This window comes from Sapajus apella, unplaced genomic scaffold, assembly GCF_009761245.1.
Source record: "Sapajus apella isolate SASKATOON/1434 unplaced genomic scaffold, GSC_monkey_1.0 scaffold14, whole genome shotgun sequence".
In the NCBI taxonomy this organism is placed as follows: Eukaryota; Metazoa; Chordata; class Mammalia; order Primates; family Cebidae; genus Sapajus; species Sapajus apella.
Window position 1 is genome coordinate 31279630 of NW_022436954.1, and position 23880 is coordinate 31303509.

General features: G+C 36.9%; 1 protein-coding gene across 3 annotated transcripts in view; it reads left to right on the plus strand.

Moving 5' to 3' along the window:
• Positions 1 to 23880, plus strand: part of LOC116555169 (doublecortin domain-containing protein 1-like) — a 122669-nt gene that overhangs the window by 86915 nt on the left and 11874 nt on the right. For all 3 annotated transcript variants that reach the window (XM_032283660.1, XM_032283661.1, XM_032283662.1), the window contains one exon: positions 9617 to 9710. In XM_032283660.1, coding sequence (XP_032139551.1) covers positions 9617 to 9710 — 94 coding nt within the window. The remainder of the gene's footprint in view (positions 1 to 9616; positions 9711 to 23880) is intronic.

Sequence of the window (23880 nt, forward strand, 5' to 3'; positions counted from 1 at the left end):
GATATTTATGATAAAATGAGTTAAATTAGAAATAATATATGTTAACACTTTTATTCATTAATTCAAAATATTTTTTGACTACTAATGTCTGTCAAGTGCCTGAATATGGTGGTGAGCAAAACCAGCCATGGCCTTGTTCTCATGGAGCTTTAAGTCTAGTGGTGGACAAAGACATTTTTAAAATAAGGCTGGGTGTGGTGACTCACACCTGTAATCCCAGCACTTTGGGAGGCCAAGGTGGGTGGATCATGAGGTCAGGAGTTCTAGACCAGCCTGGCCAACATAGTGAAACTGTATCTTTACTAAAAAATACAAAAATTAGCTAGGTGTGGTGGCATGCACCTGTAGTCCCAGCTATTCAGGAGGCTAAGGCAGGAGAATCGCTTTAACCTGGGAGGCGGAGGTTGCAGTGAACCAAGACCATGCCATTGTACTCCAGCCTGGGTTGCAGAGTGAGACATTATCTAAAAAAAAAAAAAAAAAAAAAAAAAGACATTTGTAAAATGATCATGTCATTAAATGTGAGTAGGTGGCATAAGGAAGGCTTCTTTCCTTTCTTACAAGGCTACTCTCCCCATTCATATGGTGACTTTTTGATTCCTTGATTACATCCTGCTTGCTCTGCCATGGAGCCTTTTCATATGCTATGTTCTCTGAAATGGTTCCCCATTCTCAATATTCTCCATGTTTCCAGATAAATCTAGTTTACCTCTTCTCAGAAGCCTTCTTTATGCCACCTATTCTACATTTAATGATATTATTATTTTACAAATGTCTTTGACCACCAGTAGACTAAAAGCTCCATGAGAACAAGAACTTGGCTGTTTTTGCTCACTGCCATATCCAGGCACTTAAAAGATATTAGTGGTCAAAAAATATTTTGAATGAATAATTAAAAGAAACATATCAATTTGGGAGTTGTCAGTATATAGATGGAAGTTGAAATGTTGGCATACCATTTAGATTGCCTTAAGAGAGAGGCAGAAAGAAGGCTAGGACTGATCTTGATAAACCCCAGTGAATGAATAGGCATGACCCTAGGAAGAAAGTAGGAGAAAAAATAGTGGATTATTATATCTCAGTATTTGTTTATGCTTGATATGGTTTGGCTCTGTCCCCACCCATATCTCATCTTTAATTCCCACATGTTGTGGGAGGGACCCAGTAGGAGATAACTGAGTCATGGGGGCAGGTCTTTCCCATGCTGTTCACGTGATAATAAGTCTCACATGATCTGATGATTTTATAAGGAGGAGTATACCTGCGCAAGCTCTCTCTCTTCCTGCTGCCATTCATGTAAGACATGACTTGCTCCAGCTTGCTTTCTGCTATGATTGTGAGGCCTCCCCAGCCATGTAGAACTATAAGTTCACTAAACCTTTTTCTTTTATAAATTGCCCAGCCTTGGAGATGCCTTTATCAGCAGTGTGAAAATGAACTAATACAGTAAATTGGTACCAAGAGTGGGGTGCTGCAGTAGATACCTGAAAATGTGGAAGCAATTTTGGAACTGAGTAATAGTTCAGGGTTGGAACAGTTTGGAGAGCTCAGAATAAGATAGGACAATGTGAGAAAGTTTGGAGCTCCCTAGAGACTTGTTGTATGGCTTTGACCAAAATGCTGTTAGTGATATGGACAATGAAGTCCAGGCTGAGGTGGTCTCAGAAAGAGATGAGGGACTTATTGGGAACTGGAGGAAAGGTGACTCATGTTTTAGCAAAGAGAGACTTGTAGAATTTTACCCCTGCCCTAGATATTTGTGAAACTTTGAACTTAAGAGAGATGATTTAGGGTATCTGGCGGAAGAAATTTCTAAGCAGCAAAGCATTCAAGATGTGACTTTAGTGCTGTTAAAGGCATTCAGTTTTATAAAGGAAGCAGAGTATAAAAGTTTGGAAAATTTGCAGTCTGACAATTTGATAAAAAAGAAAATCCCATATTCTGAGGAGAAATTCAAGCCAGCTACAGAAATTTGCATAATTAATGAGGAGTCAAATGTTAATCCCCAAGACAATGAGGAAAATGTCTCCAGGGCATGTCAGAGGTCTTCACAGTAACACCTCCCATCACAAGCCTGGAGACTTAGTAGGAAAAAATGGTTTCCTGGGCTGGACCCAGGGTTCTGTGCTGCATGCAGCCTAGAGACTTGGTGCTCTGCATCCCAGCGTCTCCAGCCATGGCTGAAAAGGGCCAATGTAGAGCTCAGTCCATGGCTTCAGAGGGTGCAAGCTCTAAGCCTTGGCAACTTCCATGTGGTGTTGAGCCTGCAAGTGCACAGAAGTCAAGAATTGGGGTTTGGGAAGTTCCACCTAGATTTCAGAGGATGTATGAAAACACCTCATGCCCAGGCAGAAGTTTGCTGGAGGGGTGGGGCCCTCCTGGAGAACCTCTGCTAGGGCAGTGTGGAAGGGAAATGTGGGGTTGGAGCCCCCACAGAGCTCCTACTGGGGCACTGCCTAGAGGACCTGTGAGACAAGGGCCACCATCCTCCAGACACCAGAATGGTGAATCCATTGACAACTTGTATTGTGCACCTGGAAATGTCACAGATACTCAATGCCAGCCTGTGAAAGCAACCAGGAGGAAGGCTGTACCCTGCAAAGCCACAGGAGTAGAGCTGCTCAAGACCATGGAACCCACTTCTTGCATCATCATGACCTGTATGTGAGACACGGAGTCAAAGGAGATCATTCTGGAGCTTTAAGATGTAACCACCCTGCTGGATTTTGGACTTGCATGGGGCCTGTAGCCCCTTTGTTTTGGACAATTTTTCCCATTTGGAACAGCTATCTTTATCCAATGCCTTTACCCCTATTTTATCTAGAAAGTAATTAACTTGATTTTTATTTTATTTTACTGGCTCATAGTTGTGGCAGGGTCTTTCTTTGTCTCAGATGAAACTTTGGACTGTGGACTTTGAGTTAATGATGAAATGAGTTAAGACTTTGGGGGACTTTTGGGAAGGCATGATTGGTTTCAAAATGTGAGGACATGAGGTGGAATGATATGGTTTGGCTATGATCCCACCCAAATCTCATATTGAATTTCCATATGTTGTGGGAGGGACCTGGTGGGAGGTAATTGAGTCATGGGGGCGGGTCTTTCCCATGCTGTTCTCGAGATAGTGTTAAGTCTTATGAGGTCTGATTTTTATTTTATTTTATTTTAAGACAGAGTCTTGCTGTGTTGCCCAGGCTGGTGTGCAATGGCATGATCAAAGCTCACTGCAACCTCCACCTCCTGGGTTCAAATTATTCTCCTGCCTCAGCCTCCCGAGTAGCTGGGATTACAGGTAGCTGCCACCACGCCCAGCTAATTTTTGTATTTTAAGTAGAGATGGGGTTTCACCATGTTGGCCAGGCTGATCTCTAAATCTTGTCCTCATGATCTGCCTGCCTCAGTCTCCCAAAGCACCGAGGTTACAGACATAAGCCACCATGCCTGGCCTGAGGTCTGATGGTTTTACAAGGAGAAGTTTCTCTGCACAAGCCCTCTCTCTCTGCCTGCTGCCATCCATGTAAGATGTGACTTGCTCCTCCTTGCTTTCCACAATGATTGTGAGGTCTCTCAGCCATGTGAAACTGTAGTTCCACTAAATGTCTTTCTTTTTTAAATTGCCCAGTCTCAGGTACATCTTTAATAAGAGTGTGACAATGAACTAATACAATGCTCAAAACAAGTGAGAATTTTAAAATGTCCTTTGAATTTGTCAATATAGTAGTCATTGTTAATCATTGTGAGAATTATTTCAGTAAAGTGACAATAAAAAAGCCAAACTGGAACAGGCTGAGACTGAATGGGAAGAAAGGAAAGGAAACAGAGATCATGGACAAATCTAAGACATTTATCTGTAAAGTTGGGGAGTAGCTAGAGGGAGATATCAGGTAGGTAGGGTGGGATTTAATTTTCAAGATAGGAGAGACTTATGTTTCAGTATCAGTTGTAACAGGCTAGTTGAGAAGCAGTAGCTGAATATTATACATGATAGAGAAGAAATGATGGATAATATAAACTGCTTTAAAAGCTGAGAGCACACATAATTAAAAGCATAGTGGAATATTGGCCTTAGGAGCAGGGACTCTTGTAATATAACTAGAAAGAAAAAGAGTGATGGCTGTAGAAATAAGTAGGCTTGTAGCTTTGATAGCAGTAAGATGAGGCTTCAGATTGTTTTCTGATGTAGGAGATCATGTCATCTGCTGAAAATGAAGAGGCAATTAGGGAAGGAAAGTCTAGGTGGAGATAAGCCGATTAGAGATGATTGGAAATACCTTGTGGAAAGTGGGAGAGAGATTTGACTAAGGAAATGAAAATAGAAGTCACTGGGCAGTACTGAGGGACCATGGATTTTGGTGATTATGAATGATGGTAATGTTGATGTGTTCAGTTGTGTGACTTTCTCCAGCAGCATCAGGCCTCTCAGCATGCACACAGAGAGTGGAAAGTGAAAGTCACCCAGAGTTAGGATATTGCTAGCTATGTGTGGTAAAAGTTATCTATGAATGAGGAAGAATGACTAGAGTTAGGGAAGATGGTATGCTTGAACATCATGATCCTGGGGGGTTGGGGACAGAGCTCGTTCGTTTTTGTTTAATAAGAGGGTAGGCGAGAAATTATCTTGAAATAGCATTGTAACACCACTTTCCAAATTTGAGACTGTGTGATATGAAAGAATGAAATCTCACCGCTTGGGAGGGCTTTGAAGAAGTTAACATCCTCAGGAAAGCCTAGTTTCTTTTAAAAGAGGTTGTGGATCTACTCGAATTTGTTGATCAGGGAGACATCTTCAGAGTATGCAATGGAAGGGTTTTGGAAATAGATAAAGGAGTTCAGGCTGATTTATACAGAACAAGAAAATATAGAGCTTCATGTGAATGTTGATGCAGTATACCAGAGTAGGAAATGTTTTTCCATAAACGGCAAACAGAAAATAATTTCAGTCTTGCAAGCCATAAGGTCTCTGTAGCAACTGTCTCAGCCTTGCTGTTATAGCATGAAAGCAGCCATAGAAAATACATAAATGATCAAGTGTGGCTGTTTTACAAGAAAACTTAAATTAAGTACTTAAATTTGAATTTCATAATATACCTATCATAAAATATAATTCATCTTTTGATTTCTTTTTTAAGAATTAAAAATGTAGAAGCCATTCTTAGCCTATAGGCCATACAGAAACAGACTATGGATGGGAATTGGCTTTTGGACTATAGTTTGCTAACTCCTGCAGTAGAGAATCCTTTGAAGAGAATATGTTGGGGAAGTGTAAGTTGGGGCTTATGCTTCCAGGCATTAACTCATAAAACCATATTAAAATGTTTCAAGGTTCTCTGTCTTTGAGGAAAACTGACATTGTTGGGTCTGATGGCTTCTTGACCTGGTTCATATGACCTGCAGTGATGTTGGTCTAAGCATACTCTCTCATCGGGATAGTGGCAACCCACAGGTGCTGGCCATTCCAGGAGCTGCAAACTCTGTACCAAATATGTCTGGAGGTAGAGGTGACTCCCAGATCATAAACAAGTAGATTAAACTGAAAAGATTGTGGAATGTTTCTTCCCAGGTGCTTTTCGAAAATATTCTGGTTTTACAGCATGATGATTTAAAATTTTAGTATCAGAAAAGCTTCTAAAACTTAAGCTGATCGAAATTAACAGGCCAGGTGCAGTTGTTCATGCCTGTAATCTCAGCACTTTGGGAGGTTGAGGCAGGAGGATTGCTTGAGCCCAGGGGGCTCGAGACCAGCTTGGGAAACATAGGTAGACCCCATCTCTACAAAAATTAAAAAATTAGCTGGGCGTGGTGGGGTACACCTGTGGTCCCAGCTGCTTGGAAGACTGAAGTGGTAGGATTGCCTGACCCTGAAAAGTTGAGGACGCAGTGAGCCATGATCATGCCACTGCACTCCAGCCTGTATTACAGAGCAAGACTCTGTCTCAAAAAAAAAAAAAAAAAATGAAAAAGAAATAACAAAATGTGAACTTGTAAAAGTAATATTTTAACAAGCTTAACAGGTACAGATTAGTGAAAATGCTATTTTAATTAACCTTAATATTACACCAAGGTGACACCATAATGTACATTTCAATTATAAATTATAAGAATGACCTTAGAAGTAGAAGCTTCATTTCAGGGCTTTTGACAGAAACTTATAGTGATACTAATTCTTACTACTGATAATTTACTCTGAGAAAATGATTACTGAAGACAAACATTGCTTAAACACTGCAAAGATTTTTCCTTCTGCAAGTGGGAAGGAATGACAGTGTGGCTCATGCATTAATAAATTTCAGTGTTGATTTTCTAATGCCAGTCTTAAAACTCAGTTAACTCTTAAAACTTGAACAAAGGTTTGGTTTGCACAAACATTTTTACTGATGTTTTAGCTCAATGAAAGGGGGAATCTTTGAGTTAGAAAGTGGCATAACCAGTCAGAATGACTATTATGGAAAAGTCAAAAAACAACAGATGCTGGCAAGAGAAAGGGAATGCTTATACGCTGTTGGTGGGAATGTAAATTAGTTCAGCTACCGTGGAAAGCGATATAGAGTTTTCTCAGAGAACTTAGAACTACCATTTGACACAGCAATCCCGTTACCGGGTATATATCCAAAAGAAAAATCATTCTGCCAAAATGACACATGTACTCATATGTTCATCAGAGCATAGTTCTCAATAGCATAGACGTGGAATCATCCTAGGTGCCCATCACCATCGGCAGTGGATTGGATAAAGAAAATGTGGTACATATAGACCATGGAATACTATGCAGCCATAAAAAAGAATGAAATTATGTCCTTTGCAGTAACATGGATACAGCTGGAAGCCTATTATCCTAAGCAAATCAATGTAAAAACAGAACACCAAATACCATACGTTCTCACTTATAAGTGGGATCTACACATTGAGTACTCGTGGACATAAAGGTGAGAACAATAGACACTGTGAACTACTACAAGGTGAGGGAAGGAGGGACTGATTTTATTAAGACTCAAAGACAGCAATATTTGAAATAATTTTTTAAAATTATTGGGATTTTGCTTGAAATAAATGGGACTATCTTCAAGTAGATTATATTTTTACTTAGTTTAATTGGTAAATTATAACTTTAGAGGTTACTTAGATATTTGAACCTTTACTTATAACTAGGAAATATAAATTGTACCAAAGAACATCATTATACTTTTAAATACAGTAATTACTTAAATTGAGAACTGAACATGAGGAATGGAAAGAGGAGGAATATGGGATTGTAAAGAGGAAATTGTGTCTTGCTTAGGGTATATGAGACCAACTGTAGATCTTTAACAGTATTCAGACATGATTGGCTAAGGAGCAATTTGTACTGAATTATCTCCCTTGATTATTTCCGTCAATGAGGGTGGTGGTGAAAGTGATCCATTTTCGCTTTCACTCCAGTGACAGGAGAATGTTGCCAGTCAGACACCAACTGTGTTAATTAGAGTATTAAAATAAAAACAAGCATGGATCCCATGCCAATGTCAGTCAGTATGTTCTACTCTTCTTTTTGTTTCAAGCCACAGACAAATTCCAGTTTGTTTTCCTGAAACTTCTTTCTTATATTTTGAACATTGCTTTCCCAGCATCTTTAGTAAAGATTTCAGTCCATGGGATGGGGGTCCTAGGTGAACTTGTTGGCAGTAGTCACTGAAGAAATTGACCCACAAGAGTGAAAAAGAAGCCAGGAAGAATAGCATTTAGAGAACTACTAGGGTTGTTAACGTTCTTTTCAAGTACTTTGTTATTTAACTAGGTAAAGCATTGATGTTGTGAATGATCTCTTCCTCATAAATGAGACAGTTTAAGAATATTCCTGTAATATTATTCCTAATAATGAGCAGGTATGCATTCTTGATTGTAAGAGAAACAGCAGCAATACATTGTTCTGAATTGCTCAGTGCTCTGCATTGCAGCTAGTGTGCAAGAAACAACCCTGTGAATGCCCATGGGAGCATGTGGCACATGGGGACATGATTAGTCATGTATAGGAGTAGAATAAGGTCTGAGAACCTCTGGTATATATAGAAGAAAGACCAGTCTGTCAAATTAATTTTTTAGTTTAATATTTGCCTTTAAACTTCAACCTGTCCTTTGATAGAGCAACTAGATAAACCAAATCAGTCACAATGTTTGAAAGCTGTTCTTCAGGCTGAAAGGAAAGTACAACTTCGCCTCTATATAAACACTAAGCTATTGAAATACATACATTGTCACAAAGCTAATGAAGTGGGTTAAGCAAGGACTAGATTATGGGCTCCAATAATAAAGTAGGGACAGAAGTAAGCAAAAAGAGACAGTATCAGTATCTGAAAGATGGCTTGAGGAGTTAAAAGATGTTCGGTTTACTATAATCGTATTAATATAATCAACATTGTCCTTCAGTAGTAGTTCTTGGTTATGGGAAAGTAATATTATAGCTGGGAATAGTAAAAATGGATGGCAGAGTACTTTCAATTTTGATTTGGAATGTATTTTGTATTTTTAGATGACTATGGTGAGTTTCATGTTTTGGTAGTTACTTCTGAAAACCTAGTAACAACCTGCCTCAGGTTACCCGACACTTCCCAAGCCCCTTCTGTTTCCTTAATTTTCCTCAGCTTGTGAGTAGAACTTTTTCTGTAGCTGAAGCATTTTTTTTTTTTTTTTTTGAGACAGAGTTTCGCTCTTGTTACCCAGCCTGGAGTGCCATGGCACGATCTCGGCTCACGCAACCTCCGCCTCCTGGATTCAGGCAATTCTCCTGCCTCAGCCTCCTGAGTAGCTGGGATTACAGGCACGCGCCACCATGCCCAGCTAATTTTTTGTATTTTTAGTAGAGACGGGGTTTCACCATGTTGACCAGGATGGTCTCGATCTCTTGACCTCGTGATCCACCCGCCTCGGCCTCCGAAAGTGCTGGGATTACAGGCGTGAGCCACCGCGCCCGGCCTAGCTGAAGCATTTTTAAATCTTCCTTGAAGTTGGAAAGATGATTGCCACATTGGGTTCAAGGGCTTCATGTAAAATAACAATATGATACAATAATATTAAAAAAGAGTGTGTATTAGAAACCATTAAAGTCTTTGAGACTCATATTTGTGAAAAACCTATAATGTGATTATTAAGTTCAGTTTTTAGTGCACAAACCACATAAGTTATCAAGGTGAACTGTGATCAGACTATAATTTATTTTAAGACACTTGGAAAACATTTAAAAGCTAAAGAAAGTAGGTACTTAAAATCTAATTTAAAAGGTAATATCCTCTCATTGTAAAATAAATGGAACATACAGAAAGTTGCAAGAATAAGATAAAAATCCCTCAGAGTTCTAAAGATCTACCATTTATTAAGTAATAGCCACTATTTAATATTTGTTGCATCTTGTTTCTTTTTTACTAATGCTTGAGTGTGTGTGTTTTTTTAAAAGTACCATTGAGATCTAGCAATTTTAACTGCTTTTCAATATCATACATTAGAACATTTTATAAATCATTAAATTTTAATTACAATATAATTTTTAATAGCTGTGTAGTATAGAAAGGAGTTTAAATGTGTATTCACTTTAACCAGAGTTTACTTTACTGAATTATTTATAGTTTTTTTAAATTTTTCTGCACAGGTTTTAGATACTTGCACAATGAGAATGAATCTAAATTTACCAGCCAGATATTTTTATGATTTGTATGGCAGAAAAATTGAAGATATTTCAAAAGGTAAGTGGCAAAGATTTTTGTAAACCATTTGATAATATTTTGAAAGACATTTATATCTTTTTTTACTTTAAACATTTAAAAGAAAAACATATAATAAAACATAGTTTAATTATAGCATGGATAAATATTCTTATACAAAGGGAAATCGTGAAAAGACGTTAAGATTTTAGGAATCTTTTATTTCAGCACAAGTTTGGAATGTTTAAAAAACTGATGGGTAGTTTAACCTTAGTAAACCATAATTAAATAAAAATAACTAATACATTTTATAATGTAACAACCAATTTAGAATAGAATACAGCTTTCCAAAGACAAATTTGAGAAATTGCATTACTGTATGATCAGATAGAGGTTTTAAAAATGTTTTGGTCAACTTCTAGAGCTTATTCAAAAGTTATGAAATGGTATACCACACTAGATGTAGTTGAGTTTGGAGCCACTAGGAAGAACTCTCTACTAAATGTATCTATCAGTGGTATGCTGATAAATGTTAACAATTGACTCTGAAAAAAAAGAAAAGCCCTGATTTGTAGCATTTAGTAACTGCATGGTGTAGGTACTCCTACCATGGCCAATCTTAGGCTACCACTGAATACCACTGAGTTCAGAGGGAAGGGTTTTAAGTCACTGAATAAAGAATTTGGAGAAGAGAGGAGAACAATTACATTTTGCAGACTAGTACAAGTTGGCTGTAGCACATCATTGTCCCTCAAAGTATATATATCTTGTTACAGAATTGACAGATTAGGAATTAATTTGACAATAGAAAAATTCACTCATTAGGTCCTTGCAATATTAACTCTACTACTACATAGTACTTATTCTGGACCAGGCACTGTTCTAAGCTCATCACAAATGTTAACTCATTTAGTTCTCAGAGAAACTAGAATTCCTATTTATTGCAGTAACTGAGGTACAGAGAAGTTAGGTAATTTATTGAACATCACACAACTAGCAAGTGGTGGAGTTGGGATTCAAAGTTTGGCAGGCTGGCTCCAGTAGCAGCACGTTTAACCATTGTACTCTATCCTCTCTCTCTTTCTGCTTCCCTCTCTCATTTCACGTCACTATCTCATCTATGTCAGAACTACATTTGTTTTCCTAGTACTTTACCTATAGGATGTAATTATTTTATTGCTTTGTTACTTTTTTTTGGTGTATGCACCATTCCTACCATACTACAGACTTCCTGGGAACAGGCACTCAATAAATGAATGTCAGATGACTCTCCCACATGATCTGTTTCTACCACAATGTAACATAAAAGAGGGCAAGAACAGAGACTATCTTTGTTGTAATACTGGTAATTAACACAGTGCCTGGGACATAGCTGATGCTCATAAATGTGGCGTGAATGAATTAAAGTGTCTACTTTTGGACATTTAGATGGTTCTGCTGTTATTTTTTTAATACACTGTTTTCTAAAATACTTTTCATAGCTACTATTAATTGTACCAGGCAATTTTAATAGCTACTATTAAAAGTAGTTCATCTTCAGGCAAGAAAAAAAAGTTATAAAATGTGCTTTAAAATAATTTCTTTAAAATAATTGTCTTTGTCAAAAGAGATTAGCCATATAATATCGTTAAAGTTACTTGTTTTGCTAATCTCTGAAAAGAAATACCACATTAGTGAGTTTAAATGTGTTATTGACATGGTTCTATCACTTCATCCAAACTTGAACTTCATGCTTGAGGAGGGCCAAGATATTAAATAATATGCCTTTAACTGCAAGGCTAGGTCCAGACAACTGAAGTGATTTTAGGATGTGGCTACAGCAGATACTTCAATTTATTTCCCATTTTCTGACTTGTACTATATAAAAGAAGACTATTGGCTGGGTGCGGTGGCCCACGCCTGTAATCCCAGCACTTTGGGAGGCCAAGGCAGGTGAATCACGGCGTCAGGTATCGCGACCATCCTGGCTAACATGGTGAAACCCCATCTCAACTAAAAATACAAAAAATTAGCCTGACGTGGTGGCGCACGCCTGTAGTCCCAGCTATTCAGGAGGCTGAGGCAGGGAAATCGCTTGAACCCAGGAGGGTCTCAAAAAAAAAAAGGCAGATTATTTCCTTGATTTGTCACCCTTAATTAATACTTACTGAATGTTAACTGTGATATTTTGATACTTGTTTCTAACTCAAATTTTTTTGGCCAAGGATTATATGTATGTGTATTCAGAAAGTAAATTGGTTTTCTTGGCCTTTTAAAAAAATATTTGTATTAGATATCATAACTATTTTTCATTTTATTATGTGTTTTTTTCTGAAGATTTCAAATCTCCTGTAGATACCTACCCATTATTTAGAAGTATTAGATAAGGTTATTTACCTACAAAACATGTAAGTCAAAGAATCCTTCCTTTGTTTTTGGGGGGTAATGAGTGTCATTATTAAAGTTGATTTCTTCCTTTCTTGCATTTTTGTCTCCTTTTCCATCACTCTGCCTAACATATTCTTTATGATCAACAATATTTTGAAATTACTCTTAAACTTACATTAATAAAAATAAACAACATATTTTCTTAAGACCCTATCTAGACTTGAATTATTTCCAGTTCACCTGTAATTAAAACATCAGCTTTGAATAAACTGCTAGAATTGAAACTCTAAGGAATTTTGGTTAAGATGAAAGATTTATAAATAAAAAAAAAGATGAAAGATTTATATTTAGAAAGTTGATTTTCCTCCGCCCAAATATGATATAACAGAATTACTTATCAAAACAGAAAAGCATTGATTCTGAGACGTGATACTTCATGGATGCCAGAGGCATTCGGATTCATGCCTCATGCTTCACATATCCCAGAAGTATGCTATTATCACATTTTAATGCATGCCTTGCCCTCTGTTTTTGCATCCTTATAAAAGCTTATGCCAGCTGAAATTAGCCTATGCAACCACTAACATGTGGAAGCATTACAAGTTCACTGGACTTAAAATATTTAAAGAAGCTAATCCTGTTGGAGGAACTTCCAGTCTGTAGCACCCTGGTCACTTAACATTAGGTTTTTGAACTTCTTTATTTCTTTATTTCTATGATGTTGTGCATCAAATGATTGAGGTCCCTAAACATTTGTGTTTGATGGTCTTCTAAACTTCAACTTGAGAAAGGTCAAGTTTTATGTGAAAGTTATCTTTTAATTTAAACAAATGAATGTGGATACTCTTTTGATTTGATGTATGACTTTTTTTTACTTGCTTTGTATCAGATCAGAAAAATATCTTTTAATAATGTCTAATGTTAAGATCATAGCAATTACTTTTTACTATAAGCACAGATTAGAAGTGTAATTGTACCAAAGCAACAGATACACAAAATAAAAATTTTCTCCTATGTATTGCTTCTTTTTCTGGAATTAGATATAATTTCAAATTTACCTTCTATGCTATGAGAAATAAGTGCATTTGACATAGTATTAAACTACTTTTACTTTGTCAAGTAAACCTTTGGAAAGACCAACAGATTGGCAAATTGCTTGTTTTTAGATTTTATTCTAAACCATAGATGATTTTTTTTTTCCTGAGACAAGGCTTTGCTCTATTGCCCAGGCTGTAGTGCAGTGGCACAACCATAGCTCATTGCATCCTTGAGCTCCCAAGCTCAAGCAATCCTCCCACTTCAGCCTCCCAAGTCGCTGGGATTACAGGTGCAGGCCACTGTGCCACTTAAAAAAAATTTTTTTTTAGTGATGGAGTCTCCCTCTGTTGCTCAGGCTGGTCTTGAACTTTTGGGTTTAATCAGTCCTCCTACCTTGGCCTCCCAAAGTGCTGGTATTATAGGCATGACCCACCAACCTGGCTTTTTTTTCTTTTTTTCCAGTAAATAGAGAGTTTAATTGATGTGAGGCCAGCCACATGGAAGGAGTCATTACTCCATTTAACCTCTACGCCTCCCAAAGTGCTGGGATTATAGGTGTGAGCCACCACACCCGGCTAGAAGATTTTAATAAAGAATTTTTTTTTGTTACATGTGAAAAAGCTATTTTGTTATGGTTCTTATATAGGTCTATCCTTTCTACAGTAGAAAAGAGTATACCTACTGTGTACAGATACCATATTCCTACAGATGGTCAACATTCTGGTACATAATACAGTTATTCCTTGGTGTCTGTGGGGAATTGGTTACTGGAAGCCTCCCCCATACTAACATTCACAGTTGCTCAAGTCTTTTATATAAAAAGGTATAGTATTTGTATATAGCCTATGCACATCATCCTCTATACTTTGAATAATCTCTAGTTTACTTATAATACCTCATACTGTGAAAATGTTACATAAATAGTTGTTACACTGTATTGTTTTTAAACTTGTATTATTTTTATTTTTTAAAAAATATTTTCCATTCATACTTGGTTGAATCCAGGGATGTGGAACCCAATAAGATGGAGGGCCAATTATATATATATATATATGCGTGTAAAAATACATTCTGCAAAATCATGCCCACCAAAATAACAGGATATGGGGAAACTAGGGCTGGGGAAAACCATTCAAAATCTATTAACCTTTAAAACCACAATACTATCTAAAATAATAATGGTTAACTTAGGAGATAATGTAAATAGCCTGGGTAGACATCTCAGAGCGCTGCTTTAGGAGGTATTAAAGCTGCATTTTGAGACAATGCAAATGGAAGTGAAGTGGAGATTTGGGTCAGTGGGGCTTCCTTTAAGGAAGGCACAGGAGGAAATGAAATTCCCACAATGAGAGAGTTGTATAGGGCCAACAGTGCATGTTTTTGGGGTGGTAAGTACATTAGCCAAGCTAAGAGACTTTTTTTTCATTCCTGATAAATGATAGAATTCTATTTCTACCCTTTTGGCTTCCTTTGTTTAGTACAAGGCACATATTCATTAACCATAGTTCTGTATCATTCTGACATCATTCTCCTATTTACTAATTATATATGAGCTATTTGATGTTATATAAACACTTCAAAGGGCAGACAGACATGGACAGGGTCTGATTTTGAGGGAGGTTTTAAATAACACACAATTTCCTTCTAACATTTCCAAACTTTCTGATCTCTTAACTTCTTTTGCTTAATTATTATATGACGGTGAACCAGAGGAGTTACTCTTCCTCTCATGGGAGGAGATCGTTAGTCTGTTAGGACTTCTGTGAAGCATCCTTTCCAATAATCATACCCTCCTTCTTTGTGGATCCTTCTAGGTCATAATGAGTACTGTTAAATTTACCCTAGTGGTTCTGAAATGAGTTAGAATACTACATTAATTCAATTGACTCCAAGGCCATTCTGGACATACTGAACGTTCGCTTTCTATTTCATTTCCCACCCCAAATTATGCACAGCAATACTGTCCAGAATAGTTGTATATTCTCTGATAATTTTTTTGGAGATTCTGAAATGAGATGAAGTACCGGATTAATATATTTCATCATAGAATTCCAATAACATAGAGATGAATTTGAATGTTAGCTCTTACCTATTATCAACTTTTTGTGGAGACAGTAAAAGAAAACTTTAAATTAAAATCCGAAGTTTTAAAGTTTACACAGAAGCAAATTTCAAAGTCAAATTATCTTACCTTTTTGAGTTAAAATCCAATAACATTTCAAACTCTTCCAAGTTAAAGTGCAAAGAAATCAAAGTCCTAATTTTTATTCTTCCCAGTATCAGCCAGATGGCTTATGGATGCCTGATTGGAGCTGGAATGTCTCCAGCAGCTACCGTCTGGACTCCTGGAGTGGGTGTCATCCCTTAGGACATAAGAAGTTGAATTAGGTCTACACTAACATTTTCATATGCCTTGTTTCCAACCAAACAAAATGATTATCACAACATCAACCCAGCACATTCAGAACAGAAGCCTCTCCCAGCAAATGTGCCCATTGCATGCAAAATGATGTTTCCAGGACCCTATGTTTGGCATAATTCAGATCCACATGACTTTTGCCAAAGACCATAACAGGGACTGAGGGAAGGCAGAGAAGAGAAAATATTATTGTCAGTCTTTCCAAGATGCCAGTTGGCCCATACTGTTGACCAGGCTCTATAACTTGTGACCTAACTTCTTGGGAAGCAATCTCCCATTAAGGCATTAGTTATGGCATTATATGTGTACAGTATCTTGAGGGAAAAATTGACCAGCGCACACTGTCTTCTCTCTCAAAGAGGCTGCACAAAATGTTGGTTAACTTCTCTGATTTTGGAACCAGAATTCAAATCCCAGGTATGCCACTTACTACATGACGTTGGACAGGTTACTTAGCTTCTCTGAGAGTCAGTTTCCTTATGTATAAAATAAGAATTATAATATTTACCTTAATAACATTGCAAGCATTAAGTGAATTTTATGTAAAGTTCTTAGAACAAGTGCCTGACACTTGGTAAACATTATAAGGTACAATGTTTCAATAGTATAAAATTAGCTCTCATCATCTCATCATCTCATCATTATTGCTGTTATTATTCTTTTTGTTGTTGTTGTTGTTTGAGGTGGAGTCTTGCTCTAGTTGCCCAGGCTGGAGTACAGTGGCACAATCTTGGCTCACTGCAACCTCTTCCTCCTGGGTTCAGGTGATTCTCCTGCCTCAGCCTCCTGAGTAGCGGAGATTACAGGTACCTGGTGCCACACCTGGCTATTTTGTATGTGTGTGTGTGTATTTTTAGTAGAGACGGGGTTTCACCATGTTGGTCAGGCTGGTCAAACTCTGACCTCAGGTGATCGGCCCACCTCACCCTCCCAAAGTGCTGGGATTATAGGCATGAGTCACTGCACTCTAAAAAGGAAACCGAGAGTGTTCCATTCTTGCAACATCTGGAAGTTTGCATTGGTGGCAGCACCAGTCATAAAGCCTTATTTAAGGTATTGTTTTTTTTCCCTTTTAAATAATTCCAAACATCTTACTTTTTTTTTTTTTCTGAGTCAGTTCTTCTAAACCCCATGCTCAACTGGGGGTGATCACTGTCTAATGGCATAACATCCATCTTGTCTTAGGAGTAGCATCTTAGTCACAGTGGTTGCTATAACATCCTCTGCCTATAGAATTATTTAAGCCTAAGAAACTTACTTCATGGGCACAGCTTCCCCTTCATGTCCACATCAGTTCCAATTGCAGAATAACTTTTGGCAGATTTCCAGACAGAAGCAGCTATTCGTGTTTCTGAGGCTTATGTGCTATGGGTCCCAATGAGGACCACATTACTGCCATTTTCTCCTAAAGACATGGCCTTTCCTCAGTTTTTAAATGATCCTGGTCTTCAGTTAATGTTTCCATCAGGTACTTGTTTTTCTGCAATATTTAAGGTTTGTCTCTGCTATACACTTGTTCCTTTCAGAAAGTTCCCTTTTCTAACAGGCTTGGGGTTAGCATTGTTTGCCACAATTGAGTACCATCTTTTCTTTTGCTAATACTTTTCTTTTGCTTTCTGGTCCATATTCATGTTTTTCTAACATATGCTTCTAGATATTTTTCTTGCAGAGTCTCTCATGGTGAGATATATGAAGTCAATCAGTTAGAAGTTTTGTCAATAGCATCCTTTGTTCAAACCAGTCATCTATTTTCACTTCCGTGAGTTCAATAATCCTATCCTAGATGTATTTCTTCCACACTCTAACATCTAGCTTGGATCCGGAGTCTTTGATCAATTATTGTTCTGCCTGGATTCACTGTAATATAATTAATCTTGTCTTTGTCTTTCCTTAATCTCAGGCCCATCTATTTTTAGAGTTCACCCAGCACCTTTTTGTGACATTTTATACCAATCTTTCTCTCCAATTTGTCCAGATTTTATGTGCACTCTTTGTATAATTGCCCTATCCTCAAAAGAGATTTCCCAGTTGCTCTTACTATAAATTTATCTGTAATGCAAATACCAACTCTTCAAAGTATTGTTCTCAGTCTGCTCTCCAAGATCTTATATTTATTATTCTATTAGGTTTCACTGGGTCCCAGTTACTGTTTCTGATTTTGTAACAAATAAAATAATTTACCCTTTATAATAACCTCTTTAAGAGTAATTAGACTTGAATGAATCTCCTTCACCTAGCATTTAAGATCTCAGGGGTGTGCGTGTGTGTGTGTTTTCCTATCTGTCAACTATGTGTGCTTGGGTCAGATGTTTACCATTTTTGTAGGGAAATCTCTGATCTCCTCCAGCAAAATCAGCTTATCCTTTTTAAATTTTATTTTCATGCATACACTGTTTTATTCTGATCATAATAATTAAGCATATTTTCAAGCCACTTTACTTTCTCCTTGATTCCTTTAGCAAATTTGATTCCTAGATTTGTAATACTTTCTTTGAGTAGTTTCTCTGTCTTAACTGAAGAAGATGGGAGTGCTCCTTTTATTGAAAAAAAAAATCTATCACTTTTCTGTAGGTGAATCCACAGTTTGGGTTTATGAAATTTCGAACTATGGTTAAAATTTATGTGATAAACAAATTTAGAGCCAACTTTGATTGGTGGAGGTTACTTTAAAAGTTTATCGAGTCACATGAATCTAATGTTAGCTCATCCACATTTCCTTTTTGGCTCAGAATAGAGTTTGATATAACGTAATGAATAATAGAATTGAAGGCAGCAGATGTAATGCTGCCTATCTAGGCCCAATATTAACAATTTAAAGACAGAACCTCACTGTCATGCATGTAGAACTCAGTTGCCATTATCCTTGAAAGTGCTGGCCTATAGATTTGCCTTCAAGACACAGAAAAGCAGCAGATATTTTTCACTTTGCAACACCTAAAATAATCTAATCCCAATCTCAGACTTGCCTGAAGTTTCAGGTGAAGTTCATAGCTGAGTTAAGTAAGCAATAGTAGCCTGAACAGCAGGGAAGGCATGATCAACTAACAGAGCTAAGCCCTCCACAGCCCACCTGAATATACTAAAGTCATATCCAATCCAGCATTTTCTGAAGGTCAAGTCTATTGGAAAATAATCCCAGCTGCATTTAGTTGCTTTGACCCATCAAGCTCAAATTCTGTGTAGTCCTTGCTTAGTATAAAATTTAAGGCCAGTTTCCCTATTCTCTATATACAGGCCCATTAGTAATACAAATACAAAACTGTATATTCAACCACATGACCCAATATAGGCAGCTAGACACCATTGAATTAAAGGCACACAAACAAATCTTAAAGCTCTATATGGCGCTTGCATATTAAAGCACCATCAAAACATGACACCACTCAGTCAAAGCCCCTTCATAAGTCTCAAACTTTTTTGTTATTTGCTTTCCAGTATCATTTCTGTATTTCTCAAGGTTTCAGACCAATTTGACCCCATAAGTATAGCACTTTCCTGAGTTTTGTCAGACATCTGGAAATTATTTAACCTGAAGGAATAGTATAAATCCCAAAATTTATAGCCAGCTGGTCAAAAGTGAGAGTGGCGTGAGGATCCCCAAACAGGTGGCTGTTGTCTTAAGTAAAGATAGTCTTATGGAGGTCTGTACTGTACTCTTAACCTTGCAGACTACTTGCAGCGGACTCACACTTCCCAATTTCAAAACTTAACTACAAGTAAAACTACAGTAATTCATAGAGTGTGGTACTGGCGTAAGGATAGGCATATAGACCAATGGAATAGAATTCAGAGTCCAGAAATAAACCACTATATATATGGCCTGTTGACTTTTGACAAAAGTGTCACGACCATTCATTGGAAAGAATAGTGTCTTCAACCAGTGGTGCTGGTAGAACTGGTCCACATGCAAAAGACTAAAGTTGGACCCATACTTCACACCATAAACATGAATTAACTCAAAATGGATCAACAATCTAATTGAGCAAAAACCATTAAACTCAGAAGAAAACATAAGAGCACATTTTCCTGACTGTGGATCTGGCAATCAATTCTTAGACATTGTTATGTGAATTTTACCTCCGTAAGTTATTTCCCTCCAAAGCATGAGCAAAAAAAAAGAAGGAAAGAAAAAGAAAAAATAACAAATTGGACTTCATTAAATTTGAAATTTTTGTGCATCAAAGGACATTACCAAGAAAGTGAAAAGACAAACCATGGAATGGAAAAAATCTGCAAATTATATATTTGAGAAGGGTTTAAAATCCAGAATACATAAAGAACTCATGCTCAACAACAAAAAACAAACAATTGAATTAAAAAACGGGCAAAGGACTTGAATCAACGTTTTTCCAAAGAAGATATACAAATGGCAATATGCACATGAAAAGTTGCTCAGCATACTTAGTCACTAGGGAAATGCCAGTCAAAAACTACAATGAAGTACTACTTCACATACACTGGGATGGCTATAATAAAACACACATGCACACGCACACACACACACACACACACAGAGACAGAGAGAGAGAGAGAGAGAAAATAACAAGTGTTGTTGAGGATGTGAAGAAATTGGAAGGCACCCTCATATATTGCTTGTGGAAGTGGAAAATGGTGCAGCTAATTTGAAAAACAATTTGATGAGTCTTCCAAAAGAAAAACACAGAATTACTACATGGCCCTGCAATTCCACTCCTAGATATTTACGCCAAAAAAAAAAAAAAAAAGGTACTCAAACCAGTTATATGTACAAGCATGTTTATAGCAGCATTACACATAATAGTCAAAAAGTGGAAGCCAAATGTCCATGAATGTCCAAGAAGCCAAATGTTCTACGACTGTAGGAACAAATTGTAGTATATACATACAATGGAATGATATTCAGCTATGAGAAGGAATGAAGTGCTGATAAGGCTACAGCATGGGTGAACCTCGAAAACATTATGCTCAGGGAAATAAGCCAGACATAAAAGGTAACATATTGTATGATTCCATTTATTTAAAACATCCAGAGTGAATGAATCCATAGAGACAGAATGCAGATTGGTGTTTGTCATGGCCTGAGGGAAAAGGAGACTGGGGAGAGGCTGCTTAATGTATAAGTGGTTTTGCTTTGGAATGATGGAAGTGTTTTGGAACTGTATGGAGGTGGTGGTTGCACATTTTGAATCTACTAAATGCCACTGAGCTGTTCACTTTAAAATGGTTGATTTTATGTTATGTGAATTTCACCTCCATAAATTATTTAAAAAAAAGACAAGTGGAGCAGAACCGATTTGCCCCACTTGTTCCAGCCAAGGTCACCCTAGCTCAGCTGACAGCTAGCTGATTCTAAGACACGGGAGCAAGCCCAGCCAAGACCAGCAGAACAACCCTACTAATCTGCAGACTCATGAGCTAAGTAAATGCTTATTGTTTAATGCCACTGAGTTTTGTAGCGGTTTGTTGTGCAACATTACTGTGGCAAGAGGTACCAAATATAGTTAGCTATTTGTACTTCTTAAATGTTATCACATAATCTTATTCACTGGTTAGACAGCTAAATTCTGTTCCTAAATCTTAATCCTTTGTATTGTCAGAGTAATCTCCCTAAATATCCCTCAATTTTTTTGTGGTTCAAAATGTTACGTATCAGGACAATCTTCACATTCTCGATTTTGACATTCAAGAAACTTCACTATGTGATCTTGCTCAGTCATCCAACTTAATCACCCACAACTCACAAGTACCTAACATGGACCTTGAGTTGTAGCTAGATCAGTCTCTTTAATGTTCCAGAAAGTTTAGTGACACGTGGGATGCCCAGCTTCCTTACCCTTGTTTATGTTATTTTATGCCCACTTGGAATAATCTTCCTCTTCTCCATCTATTCAAAGATCAGCAAGTTGCATCAGTTAGGATATATTATGTTATTATATGGTAACAAATGACTTCACAACTTTCAGTGTATTATTTTGCCATATAACTCTCAGTTGCTTATACAAAAGTATTATTTTTCACTCATGCTACATGTTGGTGTGGGTTGACGGCCACTGCACTTGCATATGTCAACGCAAGTTACATGCCATCTTCTTAATTCAACAGTGTGAGGATGTATGGCCCTTCCTTGGGGAAGAGCATTGCAAGTGACACAGCTAAACCTAGCATGAATGAGGTGAGAAGTGTACTTTTCCTTCAGAGAGGAGCAGCAAATACTTTGAATAATAATGGAATACATTATATTAGCTCTTTTCTAAAATTGGTATTAGTTATATATTGCATGACAAATTGTCCCAAAATTTAGCAGCTTAAAGAAAAAAACACATATTATTTCTCAATTTTTGTTGGTCAGGAATTCAGGCATGGCTTAGCTGGGTTCTCTGAGTCTTTCACAAGGCAGATCAACCCTCAAAGTTTAAAAATATTATTTAAATCCTACCTTATTTAGTTTGTTTACTAATACCTCCTTTTCATAACTTCTTTTGATTTTATCTGTATCATAATCCATAACATTGTTTATATAGATAATATTTCTGTTTCTCTTTAAAGAGAACTTTTTGTTTTTTACTTTTAAAAAAATCTCCAAAACTCTCCAAATATCTGATGAAACTGGGCATATGGTAGATCTGCAAAAATATTAATATTCAAAATAAACAATTATTAAGCATAGTTTATGTTACAGTGCTTAAAATAGTAAGAGATGAAAATACCTTTAGGTGAATGAGTTAATTAGAATTCCAAAATTTTCTTTGTTGAATTAAATTTGCAATGAATCACTCACTATTAACTACTTTTTGTTGGTAGTTCTGGTACTTAATGATGCACTGACCACTCTGAGTGGTGTTTTGCTATATTCTATAGAACTTTAAAAGCTAGAAGATTCTCATTTTTGATGCCCAATGCAGTATAAAAACAAATGATAATGATGATTCTTTTTCAATATCTGCTTCAGAACAATGTTGTTGGTTGATTTACTTTTGCTCTCAGCATCAGAAGGGCCTTTGGTGATCACCAAAATCTCACTTTGTTTGTGAATCTCCTCTAAATTGTCTTCAACAAGTGTCCATCCCGTCACACTTGTTCCATTTCCGACAGCTATACTTTCTCTAAAAACTCTGTTTTATATCTAACCGAAATGTATTCTTTTAGATATTTATCATTGGTCCTGAAATTAATTCCTAGTCTGTGATTACCTTTCATATATTTGAATATGTTTCACTTAAGTGTTTCGAAGTTAAATATCCCTAGTCTCTTCAACTGTTTATCTGGCCCTCATCATCCTGCTCACTCTTCTCTGTTCTGTTTAGTTATTTCAGTATTTCTCCTTGTGGGGTCCTAAATTGTACTTAATTTTCCAGGTCAATCAATGCTGAGTAAAACGGCCCTACCCTCTCTTTTTTTTCTGGGTCTTTATGTGACCGAAAATTGCATTATTATTTCTATTAGACGCATTATTTAATTGATCTGCATTGAACTTGGAGCCAATGAAAGCCCCCAAATTTATTCTCACAATTTGCTTTTAAGCTACTTCTTTCTGATCTTGTACTTGTACTGCTAGTTAGTCAGACATGAGAACAGAACTTTACATGTGAATTCCTACTAAACTTCTACCTTTAAGGTTTTTATTTAGTAGTTTAGACTGTCCAGATATTTCAGATATTTAATCTGTCACCTGGGAGTTAATAGCTTCTCCCATCATTGTTTTCAGTTTTAAATTTAGTAAGCATACCAACTTGACCTTGTCTAAGTTATTATTAAAATGTTGGCTAGTTTGTTATTAGGGCAGAGATTTCCAGTATGCTAATAGTCTTGCTTCAGATTATATTAATCTTCCAAGAATATGGTTGTTTATTTAGTGGAGTCTGCAAGCTCACTTATCTCTAACTTAGACACAAGTGTTTTAACTTCGTCATTCTACAAACACTATTTAAAAAATTATTTCATTCTTTCGTAGCTTGCATACTTTACCAATACATTAATGTATCATGGTCTGAATGGCCTTCATGGTTTGGTCCCTTGGTTCCCAACTTCTCTGTCTTAGTAATACTGGTTCCTTCCACTCTGCACTCAACTCACTTTGTTTCTGTTCCCCAAACACTCTCCTTCATGCCCCTGTACCTTATCACATGTTTTCTCAGCTTGGATTTTCTCTCACCCTATCCTCCTGGCAGGCTATTGCCTACTCATATTAAGGTCTTTGTTTAAATATTACTTCTGAGAAACTTCTTGACACTCTCTTACTCCTATTCCACTTACCTATCTCGTCTAGGATGGTATATTTGTTAGGGTTATCCATAGAAACAGAACCTGTTTATAGTCTCTCTTTCTCTCTCTCTGTCTCTGTTTCTCTCTGTCTGTCTCTCAATTTATTTTAAGGAATTGGCTCATGTGATTATGGAAGCTGAGAAGATT